At 48.2% G+C, this 15443-nt stretch overlaps 1 protein-coding gene across 1 annotated transcript; it reads right to left on the minus strand.

Moving 5' to 3' along the window:
* Positions 1 to 2228: 2228 nt before the first annotated feature.
* Positions 2229 to 14384, minus strand: LOC145720656 (NACHT domain- and WD repeat-containing protein 1-like). Its single transcript, XM_081814980.1, has 5 exons — positions 12873 to 14384; positions 11054 to 11330; positions 9016 to 9566; positions 6179 to 6284; positions 2229 to 4626 (listed from the first exon to the last, which is right to left on the minus strand). Exons 1-5 carry the CDS (start codon positions 13086 to 13088, stop codon positions 4325 to 4327), a joined length of 1452 nt encoding a protein of 483 aa, XP_081671106.1. The 5' UTR covers positions 13089 to 14384; the 3' UTR covers positions 2229 to 4324.
* Positions 14385 to 15443: the final 1059 nt, after the last annotated feature.

Consider the following 15443-nt stretch of genomic DNA (forward strand, 5'->3'; position numbering starts at 1 on the left):
TTACAAAAACAAGTGGCACGCCTGCTCTAGAATTTAAGAGACAAAACAAGGGGGCGCCTGGGTGACTCAGTCATTAAGTGTCTGCCTTCGGCTCAGGTCATGATTCCAGGGTCCTCGAATTGAGTCCCGCATCGGGCTCCCCACTCAGTGAGAAGCCTGCTTCTCCCTCTCCCTCTGCTGCTCCCCCTGCTTGTGTTACTGCTCTTGCTATTTCTCTCTCTGTCAAATAAATAAATAAATAAATAAATAAAATCTTAAAAAAAAGAGAGAAAACCACGTGCAACACATGAACAAATCTTGATTAAGTCCTAGTTTGAAAAAAAAACCAGCTATAAAAGATGTTTTAGGGCTGATTAGGAAAATTAGGGATCCTACTGAAGGATATTAAATATTAAATAACAACTGTTCATTTTCAAAGGTGTGTGGTTATGTCCGAGAATAACTATTCCTGAAAAGATGTCTCCTGATGTATTTTGGCAGCAAGGTGTCTTGCCATCACCAGAGCAGAAATGAGGGTGAGGCAACTGAGGCAAGTTCACTCAAGTGCAGGGTCAGATCCCATCTTTAATTTAAAATGTTGATATTTTGTTTAACGTGCATTTTTTTTAATCCATTTTGAGTTTTTTAAGAATAGTAATAAAATATTACTTACTTTGATTGCTAAGTTTTTTGGTGCGCCTTTAAACCTTGTGCCTGAGGGGCACCTGGGTGGCTCAGTTGGTTAGGCGTCCGACTCTTGATTTCAGCTCAGGTCATGATCTCAGGCTCGTGGGATTGAGACGTGTCGGGCTCCACGCAGAGTGTGGAGCCTGCTTGGGATTTTCTCTCTTCCTCTGCCTCTCCCCCAATCCTTGTGCTCTCTCGCTGTCTCACTCAAAAGAAAAAAAAAGCTTTGTGCCTGAGATGAGACCCTCACTATCCTCACCCAGTCCTGGCCCTCACTTTGAAATGTCTTAGCAGAAGATTGACAGTGATAGGACAACTGTTCAGTCTTGATGGTGAGCAAATGCATGTTCATTGTCCTCATATTGCAACTTGGCTGTAGGTCTGAACATATTCATGTTGGGATAAGTGAATAAATAAAAAGTCTGTAGACTTTTATTTTTTTATTTTTTTTGTAGACTTTTAAAATAAAGTAAAATTTAAAAAATAAATTTAAACTTAAAACTTAAAAAAATAAACCCCAAACTTATAGATACAGAAAACAGATTGGTGGTTACTGGAGGCAGAGGATAGGGATGATGGGAAAAATGGGTGAAGGTGGTCAAAAATTGTAAGATAAATCCAGTTATAAGATAAGTAAGTCCTGGAGATGTCATGTCCAGCACGGTGACTGTGGTTTATGATACTGTAAGGTATATTTGAAAGTCTCTAAGAAAATAGATCTTAAAAGTTCTTATCACAAGGGGCACCTGACTGGCTCAGTGGGTGGAGCACGTGACTCTTATTGCAGGGAAGGTGAGCTCAAGCCCTACATTGTGTAGAGATTACTTAAATAAATAAATCTTAAAAAAATAAATAAAATATTTTTTTAAAAAGTTCTCATCACAGGAAAAAAATTGTAACTGGTGCTGGATGTTAACTAGATTTATTGTGGTGATCATTTTGCAATGTATGCAAATATCAAATCATTATGTCATTTACCAGAAACTGATACAGCGTTATATGTCAATTATATCTCAATTTTAAAAAGTCTCTGGAATTTCATATAAATTAATTCCTGCTGCAACTAGAGGGGTGTATATTCCAATCATCTTGGGACAATCCAGTTTTTTTCAGTTGTCAGGAGTAATTTTTTTTTTTTATTAAAGATTTTTATTTATTTATTCATGAGAGACAGAGACAGAGAGAGAGAGAGGCAGAGGGAGAAGCAGGCTCCCAAGGAGCAGGAAGCCCGATGCGGGACTCGATCCCAGGACCCTGAGATCATGACCTGAGCCGAAGGCAGACGCTTAACCATCTGAGCCACCCAGGCGCCCAGGAGTAATCTTTTAAAGCCCCACCTTTTGCTCTCAAAAGTGTCCCAGTTGGGATGCTATGTTACATGGTCCTGTTTAGTGTAGGAGAGCAAGGTGGGGATTGTGATAACCTGGTTTTCATCCTGGTTCGGCCATGGCTGGAGGACCTCGGCTAAGTTACACCTCCTCAAAGCACAGCACTTGTCAAACATTCATAGCAACCCAACTCTTTCTCAAATGAGAGATCACTGCAAAAAACTCCAAAAGAAGAACAATTCAGAGTTGCATTTTATTAGTAAAATTTCTCTCCTACGTTCAAAGTAGTATTTACGTACAAGCAATGGATTCTCACTGAGGCTGTTGAGATGGGCACACACATTTTAAACTCGAAGTTGTAGCTGAAATCTTACTCTGTTACAACATCCACTTTATTTCTGCATTGGGCAAAGCCCCTGGTTCACAGAAAAGTGGTGGCAAAGAGTAGTTGGGCTCCCATCAAAATCTTAGTTAAATGAAGGAGAATCCCAAGTTAGTTATCTCCAACACCTTAAAACCTGCTGCCTCACCCAGCTGGCCATGCATTTTAAAATTCCAGTTTAAAATATTTTTTCGAAATGGAATTTGATACTAACATCTGCAGAACTGCCAAAGCCTCCCTTGGAACCCTAGTTTGGGAAATGACTGAAGAAGACAGTCAGTAGGGTCACACCTAGCTTCAAAGTCTCTGTTTCTAAGGTTGCTTTTTCTGAAACTCTCTGGAATCCAACAAAGAGGAGAGAGAATAGCACCTTGAAGTTTGGACTTTCCTATCTTTATAGCAAAAGCCCCAGAAGCAAGTGGGGGCTTTTGGAAGGCTGCATGCAAAGAAGCAAGATCCATTTTAGTGGAACAGAAAGAGTTCCTCTGTTGAACTTGGGGAGAGCAGAGATGGTCCAAAAGGTCAGCAAAGAGATGTCGGTAGGTTTTTTTGTCCACTTCCAAGAGCCTCCAGGTTTTGAGATAAAAGAGCATCTTTATCCTCAAAGTTTGGGAGCCAGGGAGTAGGGATGGAAGAACCTCAACAGGTTTATTGTTTTCATGCTGGCTTGTGTCATGAAGTCAGCTCCCGATCTAGAGACACACAGGCTAAATGTGCCTGTGGATGTAAATTTGAACCAATCGACAACTTTTAAAAATGGGAACATTTTGCATAAAAGCCTGGGTTTCTGGCTTTGCTTACAACAATAGGAAGCTCTTGCTGTTTTTCCCCACGGCCATTCTGAGTTAGAGTTAGGGTGCCCATGTCCACTCTGGAGGGCAGAGCACACATCCTCCACATGACCCATGGTCTCCATCATTCTCTGCTGCTCTCCGGTGCACGGCAATCATGTAGATTACTCGCTGGCCCCCGGGGGCATTGGAGTCTGTCACCTGTGGAATGGTCATGCTTCTGAGACTAAAATTAGAGGGAGGTGGTCCAACAGGATGGGGGCAGGATGTCTCCTGGCTCTCTTTTCCCAGAGCACTTTTTTTTTTTTTTAAGATTTTATTTATTTGACAGAGAGAGACACAGCGAGAGAGGGAACACAAGCAGGGGGAGTGGGAGAGGGAGAAGCAGGCTTCCCACGGTGCAGGGAGCCCGATGTGGGGCTCGATCCCAGGACCCTGGGACCATGACCTGAGTCGAAGGCAGATGCTTAACGACTGAGCCACCCAGGCGCCCCCCCAGAGCTCTTGCACCTCAGGCTTGTGAGCTTGAGCAAATCACAGCTACCTACCAAGGCTCAGTTTCCTTGTCTGCAAAATGGATGCAGAAACTCCTGCCCTCCCTGAAGTATAGGCTGTGACAAGGATCAGACAATAGCACCTGATGCTTTAAAATTATAAAGCTGTATGGTCCACATCTGTGGTTTGATCAGTTTCATATCCATCCATCCTCCCTTTGCCTTGTACCCCCCGGCCCCAGCTCCCCTCCTGGGATTAGCCTCTCCCATTCTCTGGCAACATGGGTGGGTGGTATTGACTCCATCCTCAGCCTTGGTGGGCACTGGGTCAGGCTGGCCAATCACAGCACAGCATTCTCCCAGAGACAGGTGCAGGAGCCCACAGGGGCCAACAGAATCAGGGCCAGCACTTTGATTCAGTCTGCTGGCAAGGGGAAGGTCTCTTTTCTACTGACCTTGGCTGTCATATTCCTAACCTGGGGGTAGCTAGTCTTTGACTGCAGCCAACAAGGAGAGAAGAATGGAAGGGTGGCGAGAAACAGGTTCTGAGTCATATAATCTGAGGCTTTGGGTCCAGATATACATCAACACATACATACTCTTTGCATCAGCCATATTGAATGGGTCTAACTCACTGGAGTCCCATGCCCCCATTGGCGGGTTCTACACTAGCAGGCAGATTTGTGAGCGTTTGTCTGATTTACATTCATTTCCCTGGGTACTTGCTGATCTCAAGTCCTGGAGTGTTCCTGCAGCAGCTGCTAGCTCTTCTCTCTGTCTGGATTTGACCTTCCACACTGCCTTCTTGAAGTTCTTGAGAGGGTCCTGCTGTGACTTTCTTGACGAAGGGCACTGGAAACGCTGGCGGATGAGATAGCCGTGTCTAGTGGGGGCAACGAAGCCATTGGAAGTTGGGATGATCCTGTTCACCACAGCGTGGACAAACTGGACAGCCAGCAGGGTGCCTTTTGGGGGTGGAGGGCAGGGCATTGATGAGAAAATGGGGGCTACAGAGATCCAGTCTCACCCATTGGAGAGTTGGCTGCATGGGGTCAAATCCTTCCTATGCCCCTTACTAGCTTATGCACAAATTCTAAACTCTTGGAGTCCCTCTTGCTTCATCTGCAATAGGGGGATGACAACTAAACCCACCTGCAGAGGGGAATTCTAATATTTGAAGAGGTCACCTGTGACAGGTGCTTTAGTATTGGTTTCAGCCCAGAGTGAGCTCAGTAAATGTTATTAGTGGAGGAGGAGGAGGAAGAGAGGTTGTGAACCTGCCTGGGGTGGGCTTGTAAGGCCATCCTCCACAGATCTCAGCTTCTGAGCCATATGTGACGTTTTGCCAGGCATCTTTGCCATGGAGTAGTAGACTACGATATATTCGATTGCATTGTATTTGATTACAGTGCATTAAATCTACCTGATCTTCATTCACTCACTTGCTTTGTGACCTTGGACAAATCTCTTAACCTCCCTGAACATCAGCTTCTTCACTTTGGTACCTACCCCCCTTCCAGTGTCATAAGGGGTCCTTTCTCTATAGGAGACCATGTAGGAGGGTGACAAAGGTGACCATGGGGACCAGGCAGACCAGCTGCGAACCACTGCCTACCAGTTACTCATTGTGTGACTTTAGGCAAGTCACCCCATTTCTCAGAGCCTCAATTTTTGCTTTGTAAGATGAGGTAGCTGTCAAGAGAATTAAATAGCTCAGTGACAGTACCCAGTACACAAGAAATGCTGTCATTAATATGCCTTTAGGGTAGTACTGAGCAGACCAAGAGATGTGGGGTTTTCAAAGTGGTTGGTCTTAAGCAAGCTGCCCCTATCATTTACAGGGCCTGGGGCAAGAGAAGGAATCAAGGCCCATATCCTATAAGGCACAATATGTAAGTGTTGCAAATCTAGCTAATAAACTATTAAGTGAAATTTGCTCTATCCTCCTACACTGATGGATGTACCTTTGGAACCACCTGGAAGGTCATGTTTGGGTGGAGAATTGTCAGGCTTCTCAGTTCCATTATAGAATGTAATGGTGTGGGAGAGACAGTCCCCAGCTCTTTGCAGCTTGGTCCTCTTCTCTTCCCATACCCGGCTCTGTCTTGCATTTCTAGGGCCCCTCACATATGCATGCGAAATGCCTACCCAGCTCACACATCCAGACTCCATGCTCATCACACATGGCCACCCCCCAAGTCTAGGGGTGCTCACAATAGGGGGCACAGTCCACCCTCAGAAGGATAAGCCTGGGGAAGAGGCCTGCCCAGGCCCTAAAGAGGGCACCATCCCAGGTGGGGAGAATGTTTTGGGGTTCCAGGTACCCAGAGCATGGGTCTAGAAGAGGAGATGTAGCTCCAGGGGGGGCCTGTCCCCTTGACCTGCAGACACCTCTCTCTAAGTAGCTCCCCCCAGCTAGGGAAGGCCAGGGCAGGGCCCTCCAACATCCAGAGCCCAACACAAGGCCTCCTTCTCCAGATCTAAGCTCAGTCTTGCCCTCGAAGCAAAATGACTCACCGTCTAGCACACTCCAGACGATGATGGAGCGATCTTTCAAGCCCGCATACACATACTTGTCATCCATGGAGAAGCAGACACACTGGACTCCTCTACAGTAAGGATTCTGTAGAAAAAGACAGTGTGATCTGGAGTTCATACTGGGACACCCAGGAGATCCACTGCAAGGCATTTGTGTCAGAAGCCAGGCATGTAAGCCTCCCATGGGGATGGATCCAATGAAACCCTGAAGAGATGGGTATATTGCATCACCAAGATTCCCAGGACCAAAACATGTTTTCATAGGGATTGGACTGAGAGGTTTGCAGACAATTTGCACCGGAGAGCAGGAATTATTGGATTTAATATTCTAAGTGACCTCAGTTCTACAAGCATTAGCTATCATGGTCTTTAGTTAAAGGCTATATGCTAAACGCAGCACAGCATCCTAGATTGGATCCTAGACCAGGAAAAGGAAATTCACTGAGAAAAACATATGCTCCCAATGAAGTTGGTAGCTTAGTTAACAATCCTGTCCCCATGGTAATTTCTTAGTTTTGACAAATGTACTCGAGTTACGTAAGATGTTAACATCAGGGAAGCTGGATGAGGAGGAGGTAGAGGGGAACCTCTGTACTATCTTCACGACTCCTTTGTAGATCTAAAATCATTCCAAACTTAAGTTCATTTAAAAACAAAAATGGTGGGGGCACGCCTGGGTGGCTCAGTCTGTTAAGCATCCAACTCTTGATCTCAGCTCAGGTCTTGATCTCACGGTCCTGAGTTTGAGCCCCATGTTGGGCTCCATGCTGGGTGTGGAGCCTACTTAGAAGTAAGTAAGTAAGTAAATAAATAAATAGGGGCACCTGGGTGGCTCAGACGGTTAAGCATCTGCCTTCGGCTCAGGTCGTGATCCCAGGGTCCTGGGATCGAGCCCCACATTGGGCTTCCGGCTCAGCGGGAATCCTGCTTCTCCCTCTCCCCCTGCTCATGTTCTCTCTCTCTTTATCTCTGTGTCTTTTATTTTTTCAAGCTTATTTATTTATAATCTCTACACCCAACATGGGGCTCGAACTCACGACCCTGAGATCAAGTGTCACATGCTCTACCGAATGAGCCAGCCAGGCTCTACAAGACTTATTTGACCTTCCTAAATAGCAGCCTTTGCCATCCTACCCCATTTACCTTGCCCTGTTTTTTTCTCAAAGCTCTTGTTGTTCCACAGCCCATCATGTATTTGCATCTTTGTTTTTATTTCTTTTATGTTATTTTTTTTTTTTTAAGATTTTATTTATTTATTTGACAGAGAGAGACACAGCGAGAGAGGGAACACAGGCAGGGGGAGTGGGAGAGGGAGAAGCAGACTCCCCGCCGAGCAGGGAGCCCGATGCGGGGCTCGATCCCAGGACCCTGGGATCATGACCTGAGCCGAAGGCAGACGCTTAACGACTGAGCCACCCAGGCGCCCCTCTTTTATGTTATTTTTTAAAAAAGATTTTATTTATTTGAGAGAGAGAGGGAGAGCCAGAGAGAGAGCACGAGTGGAGGAGAGGGGCAGAGGGAGAAGCAGACTCCCCACTGAGCAGGGAGCCCGACGTAGGGCTCGATCCCAAGACCCTCAGATCATGACCTGAGCCGAAGGCAGATGCTTAACCAACTGAGCCACCCAGGCGTCCTGCTACTTTGTTTTTATTCCACAAACACTTATGGAGCCCTGAGGACATATCAGGAGCTCCCCTAGGGATGGGGGCCACCTCTGTAAGCAAAACACAGAAAGATCCTGCCCTCCCGGAGCTCACACTGTGTCCCCTCCGAGAACGTGGCTCCAAGAGGCAGGACAGTGTGTGCCCTGGCCACGGCTAGAAAGGGGCCTGCCACAGACTGGGCAATCAAAACTGTCAGACGCAAGAACAGGGATCAGGATTAGGGTAAGGAGGGTGAGGCAGGGGTGTGCCAGGGCAGGATTTGATCCCGTCTTTATTTAAAATGATATTTTGGGGGGCGCCTGGGTGGCTCAGTCGTTAAGTGTCTGCCTTCAGCTCAGGTCATGATCTCAGGGTCCTGGGATCGAGCCCCGCATTGGGCTCCTTGCTCAGCAGGAAGCCTGCTTCTCCCCCTCCCACTCCCCCTGCTTGTGTTCCCTCTCTCGCTGTCTCTCTCTCTGTCAAATAAATAAATTAAAAAAAAATCTTTAAAAATAAATAAATAAAATGATATTTTGGGGGCGCCTGGGTGGCTCAGTCGGTTAAGCATCTGCCTTCGGCTCAGGTCATGATCTCAGGGTCCTGGGATCGAACCTGGTGTCGTTGGGCTCCCTGCTGCTTCTCTCTTTGCTCCTCCTCCCTGCTCTTTCTCCCTCTGAACAAATAAATAAAATCTTTAAAAAAATGATATTTTGTTCTTTGTGAATATTTTGCATTTCTTTCGATCTTGGTAAACATTATATTAAAATAGCATCTCTCTCTTTTTTTTTTTTTTAGATTTTATTTATTTATTTGACAGAGAGAGAGATCACAGTAGGCAGACCGGCAGGTAGGCAGAGGGAGAGGGAGAAGCAGGCTCCCCGCTGAGCAGGGAGCCCGATGCGGGGCTTGATCCCAGGACCCTGGGATCATGACCTGAGCCGAAGGCAGATGCTTAACCGACTGAGCCACCCAGGGGCCCCAAAATAGCATCTCTCTTGATTGCTGAGTCTTTTGGCTGCCCCTTAAACTCTGCTACCAAGGTGAGCGTCTCTCACTGGCCTCACCCCGCTCCTGACCCTGGGCTGTGGTCCTTGGTGTGCACTTAATACAGGACACCTGTCCTCAGCTTTCTAATGCCAGGACCTCGTGTCACGTGGTGTGCGGGCCACGCACCATGTAGCTCATCTGGAATCTCCACTTGCAGGCCTGCAGGTCCCAGAGACACAGCAGGGCTTCCTCGGACCCGCTGACCACCAGCTGCTCCTTGTGGCTGACCTGCATGCAGGTGACCTGGCTCCCGTGGGCCTCCAGAGGGAACACTTTGGAGTTCGCACACTCGTAAAGGAAGAGGTCACCACTGGTCATGCCGTAGATCACGCGGTAGTCGGCCAGCACGGCCACGCTGGATATGGTCTCAGGCAGCTGGGTGTAGAAGGTGTAGGTTGGCCCGTCGATGATGGGACAGGGATCCCCAGGGCTGATGTCCAGCACCAGGACAATGCTGTCATAGGCGATGGCCAGGCGCTCCTCGCCTTTACTTAGGGCCATGCATCTGATGGCTTTCCGGGCCTCAGGAGGGGGGATGCACATCACATCCTGTCTGGAATTCAGGGGGAACACCAGGACGACCCCCGAAACGAGGCCGGTGAAAAGGAGATTGGCCTGCTGGGCAACCTCCAGACACCTGACCTCATTGGAGGTGTCCAGGGCATCTTGCTCTTCCCCTGCCACCAAGAGAAGACCATGTCAAGAACAGCTCAGGGGAACGCTCGTGCCACAGTTTTCTTATTTTTAAGGATTTTAAAAACTGCTTTCATGATCCATACTCCCCAACTTCTCCACTGCAATCCCCCTGCCTCCACCCCTGTCCTCCCATTTCCTCAGCGCCCTGCCTAACACCTTCCGAGGACTTCCCGCTCCCCATCAGGACAGATGGACAAACAGACATGCATGATCTCTCATCCCAGACCTTCCCTTTACAAACGTCTGGAGAAGGTCAGAGAGTAAATATTTTGCCTTTCGGGCTGTATGAACTCTGAGTGCAAGCTCTTAACCCTGGTAGAGAAATGGCTTTAGCTGGCGCACGTGTATCTCACGCCCCACCGTGCCCCCTACCTTTGTGCTTGGCTTCGCCCCGCAACTAGCAGGCAGGCATCTCAAATGTTGTAACCTCACCCGTCTTGCTCACTGCCAACCCCAGAGCCTGGCTCGACGGTCAGCACTAACCAAACATCTGCCAAACCCATGAATGCAGGAAGGTGAGAGTGAATCTCTTTTCTCATAATATTTTATCATTAACAAGGAATTTCTGTACCTCCATTCGCCCCGTGGAGGTTACAGCAGACACAGCTGGTGACGTGCCCAGAAGCCCGTTACTGGCCAGGGCACCCAGCCCCCAGGCTGCCCACTGCCCTCAGGGGAAGGGAGCCCCTCATCTCAAAATGTTTGCGGGGCCGTGCCCACCACCCAGAATGGGCTGCAGCCAGTGACTGCCTGATATGGGGATACAAAAGGTGGGCCCTCTTGCTTCACGATGGAACAACTCTGAGCTGCAATTTATACTCCAGGGCCCCCCTGGGATCAGGCTGAGCCCACCTCCTTGTTCAGTCCTCTCCCTGCCCCTGCCTGCTTCCCTCACTCCCTTTTGGGTTTCTCCGAGAGCTCCCTCAACCCACCCCTTGTGCAAATATCCCCATCACATGCCCTGCTTCCCGGGATTGACAACCGGATGGTCGATGACCCGCGTGCTAGAAAATTTACAAAATCAAGTCCTGATCTCTGGTTAGCCACTTTCAACCTGACTGGAGTTATGGGGGTCTTACGGACTGAGTGTGTCCCCCCATATTCACACGTCGAAATCCTACCCCCTAATGTGATGGTGTTGGGAGGTGATGAGGTCATGAGGGCAGAGTCCCCACCTTTATACAAGGGCCCGGGGAGCTTGCTTCCTTCTCTATGCTCCTGTGAGGACATAAGAAGAAAGGGAAAGGGGCCATCTGCAGCCAGGAGGCCGGCTGTCACCAGACACCGATCTGCCAGTGCCTTGGCCTTGGCCTTGGCCTTGGCCTTCCCAGCCTCCAGAACTGTGAGAAATAAATGTCTATTGTTTAAACTGCCCAGTCTGTGGTGTTTGGTTCTAGTAGCCCAAGCAGACCAAGACAGGGGCTCTGGCTCTTCCGCACACGAACAACCAGGCTTATATCTCACCGACCTTCTGCCGAGTCCCAGATGGTGACTTTGTTCTTGTCCCCAATCTTGGGGAAGTAAATGTAGCCTCCATTGTGTGACACTGCAGTGAGGCCGGTGCGGTCCAGAAACGGGGTGCAGGCCCTCGGCTTCTGAATGTAGGTGAGATCCCAGACTTTAAAAGACGAGGACTGCTGGGAAGCAGATGCCACCAAGGCCCCACCCCAGGCCAGCAGGCTCATGGGGGCCCCGACGCCTTCCAGAATGTCCAGCAGGGTCCCCTGTTCCGACAGACTCCACACCTGAGGACGGACAGCAGAGGGCCAGAGCTGACTTCTTCCTTCTGCTGTCACAGCGCAGAATATCTGCCTCTATTTGTCCACCTAAGGTGGAGTCTCAGGCTGCAGTTCAAGGGCCTTCACCAGCCCCTCAAACTTCCCCACACCTCACCAATCTGCTACCACAGCAATTCTCAAAGTGTGATCCAGGGAACCCCTGGAGGGTACCTCCAGGCATCTTCAGGAAGGCATGCAAAGGCAAAACGGTTTTCATGGTAATTCAAGAAGTTGTTTGCCTTTTCTACCCTCTTCCTCTCATGAGTGAGCACTGGAGTTTTCTAGAAGCTACATGTGATAGAAGGGACTCTATATCTAGAAGGGACATGTGATATTACAACAAATAGAATGCAGAATTAAATATGAGAAACCAATTCATCTTCTACTAAGCCAGACATGAAAGAGATTTGTCCAAATGTGCACCAATGACACTCTTCTCATGAGTTGTTTTGTTTGTTTCAGAAACTATAGTTATTTTCATAGAAGTCTGTTATTACACTGACGTGTAATGTTCATGAATCGATGGATGTGTATTTTTGGATTTCCTCATCTCTAATTTTTAATATGCTAACTACCAATAGATACTAACTGCAACGTGGGATCCCAGATTGGATCCTGGAAATAAAGAAAAAAAGGGCATTGGTAGGAAAGCTGGTGAAATCAGAACAGAATCTGCAGATCAGTTAATAGTATTGTGCTAATGTAAATTTTTTAGTTTTGATAAAGAGCTCGGTGGCATGAGATATTAATATTGAGCAAGCTGGGTGAAGAGTAGATATTTATATATGGGGGCTCTCTGTGCTTTTTTGGGCAACTCTTCTGGAAATCCTAAAATTATTCCAAAATAAGTCTTTGTTAAAAAAGTATCAATCAAATTGATGTAACCCACATAAACAAAAGCTCTTTGGGGTCCTCAATAATCTTTAGGAATGTAAAGAGGTCCTAAAGCCAGAATGTTGGAGAACTGCTACCTTTTTTTTTAGAGAGAGAGCATGTGCACATGAATGCACATCCATGCATTTAAGCACAAGGCGGTGGGGAGGGGCAGGGGAAGAGAGAATCCTCAAGCAGACTCCCCGCTGAGTATAGAGACCCACGTGGGGCTTGATCTCAAGACCCTGAGGTCATGACCTGAGCTGAAATCAAGAGTCAGATGCTTAGCCGACTGAGCTGCCCAGGTGCTCGGAGAACCATTACTTTATCGTGAGAACTTGGAGCTCAATGGGAATTTTCCTCCACGTCCCCCCACCCTGGCCCCACTCTGAAGCCAAAATCCTCCCAGGTTTTCAGGTTCGGTGGGAAGGCTGTATCCTTTGTTGAACATTTTGGTAACTCCTGCCCCCCCACCCCCAGGCCTGTCGAGGGGTCTCAAGGGATCCCTCCCCCACATCCTCCCAATGACCTGCCCTGTTTCACCTGCACTAGTTTCTGTCTCTATATTTCGAAGCCAAAAGACTCCTAAGGAATCATACTTTCTATTCCAGAGGCAGAGTGAGGATGACCCCTCACCTGAATGAGTGCATCCCGGGACCCAGTAATAATCAGATTGTTCTCAGGACCAAAACCGGCTGTCTCTACTGTGTCCTCGTGTTCAAGGTCGGTGGCCATGAATCGATGAAATCCCTGTGAGTCAGCCAAGAATATCCGCACAGATCTTCCAAACCCTGAAATGGAAGGCATAGGATTATCCCTGTCATTCCTGGAGGAGCTCGAGAGTAATTCCATCCAGTCAACAAAGATTTTTCTGAGCACCTGCTATGAGGAGGGGGAAGGCATACAGTGTCAAACGAGAGAGACATCCTCACCTAGCGTATAGTTTCGGGGAGGGGGGCAGCTGACCACAGGGATCAATAAGCTCACAGAAAACAGCCAAGTTATTTATTATCCCAAGACTCTTCTTTTTTAGAGGGCTGGGACTGCCTGTTTGGGCTGCTCGTGGCGTCCCAGAACCCAGCACAAAACTGGACATAAGGCAGATACGTTTTGAAGACAGAAGGGAGGGAGGAAGGAAGACAGGAAGGAAGTAAAGAAAGCAGTTACAATCTGTGATGAGGACGATGAAGGGGCAAAATAAAGGATTCTTCTCTGGAGCCTTTGGAGGGAGCATGATTTTGTACTTCTAGCCTCTAGAACTGTGCGAAAAAAGATTTCTATTTTGTCAAAGCGACCACGTTTGTGTGGTCATTGGTTGCAGCAACCACAGGACATTGGAGCGGACATTTGAGAAGGGGATTGGCACTGGAAGAGTGGGGAACAGCGTGGGATGAGCGGGAGGTAGGAAAGGCCTGGGTATGTCTCAGGAGCAACACAGAGACCAGTGTGGCTGGAGCGGAATGAAGGAGCAGGAGATGAGGAAGAGAGAGGGAGAGGTAAATCTAAATTTACATTTAGATTTAACACGAAACAACACAAAACCAAAAACCCAACGGACAGTTCAACTAAATTTGAATTTCAGATAAACAGTGAAATTGTGATTAGTATAAGTGTATCCCAAATATTACATGGGATATTTTTATACTGAAAATTTGATTTGTCATCTATCTGAAATTTAACTGTATTCTGTATTCATTTTCTCTGGCACCCCACCCAAGGCGACTTGCTCACGTGTGTTCCAGATACGGGCTGGGTGAATGCTTTGTTAAGAGGACCCCTGGCAGTGCAGGAAAGTGGGCTAAGTCCAGATTATGCAGCTCTTCCTGGGCCTGCAGCCCTGGGGGTGGTGCTGTGGGACTCTGGGCTGTGCACCTGGCCTGCACCAGCTCAGGTCCGTTTCCCGGAAACCCCAGAATCAAGTCAGCACAGGAGAAGCTGGGGGCTGAGAGTCCATCTTACTGCCTCTCCAGGCCCTCCGTGGAATTGTTTTACTGAACTCCAGTTGAACCTGAGGCTCCCACAGAAGGATGTTATGGGAAGCGGATCAAGTGCATCAGGGTATCTGCTATCCAAGGATATCTGCATTCCATTCTTGTGCGGTAGAGGATTAACTCCGCTGGCCTGGGCTGTCCACATCCTGCACACGAATGGTTTGGCCCTTGCCGGGCTCCTGAGAGGTGCCCTCTAGGCCCCTAGAATGTGCTGCTTGATTAAAGTGTCCTTGTTGCCTGAGGCCTTGGGCCACACGGGATGGTGTGTGCTCACATGTGATCTATGGTGGGACATGCAGTATCGGATGGACCTCAGGGGGTATTGGAGACCGAGGTCAGCTGTGCAGGTGGTCAGCTGGGTCTACATAACCGACCCGCAGTAAAAATCCTGGACAGCAAGCTAGGTGAGCTTCCCTAGTTGGCAGGACACTGTCGTCACACCCTGTGGCTAAGGGAATTAAGTGCTGTCCACGTGTCTCCACGGGGAGGGGACACCAGGAAGCTCGTGCCTGGTGCCTTCTGGACTCAGCCCCACGCACCTCTACCCTTCGTTGATCTTCATCTGTGTCCTTTGGCTACAATAAACTGTGAGCATGAACCTTTCTGAGTTCTTTGAGCCCTAGCAAATCACCGAACCTGACGGTGATCTTGGGGACCCCTGAGCTGCAAGTCCGTTTATGACCTTGGAAGAAATCTCTGCCTGATCTTAGCTGAGTCGGGATCGGGGTACATCTCCTGAGCAACAGGTGGGTTCCCAACACTGTGGATGGAGAACCTGCTCAGGCTTCTCCTCACTGGCTGCTGGACAGAGCCACACTTGAGACCCACTGTGACAAGGTTCTAGGTCACTGAGGTCCTCGGTGCCTTTGGCCTCGGTCCTGATTCCATGTTGTGCCTCTACCCTCCCCCCATTCCCATTTCCCGTGCTGCATTTCACACATACTAATGCCACCTAAAATTCTTTTGGAAACACGATGCAAGATGCATTATCAGTCAATCATCCATCAGTCAGCCTCAGAGGCTAAGTGTCTATTTATTAGACCTGTGATCTCTGTGCAGGTGTGGTCACCACGAGCCACGTGTGGCTCTTACTGTGGCTGAGCCAAGTTGAGATGAGCCGTCAGTGGACAACACATGCCAGGTTTCATATCCTTCGCAATGTGAAACAGACCGTTAATAATTTTTATATTGATTTCATGTTGAATTTTTGGATGTG

Source organism: Leptonychotes weddellii, chromosome 1 (assembly GCF_054177405.1).
Source record: "Leptonychotes weddellii isolate Sample4059 chromosome 1, ASM5417740v2, whole genome shotgun sequence".
Lineage (NCBI taxonomy): Eukaryota > Metazoa > Chordata > Mammalia > Carnivora > Phocidae > Leptonychotes > Leptonychotes weddellii.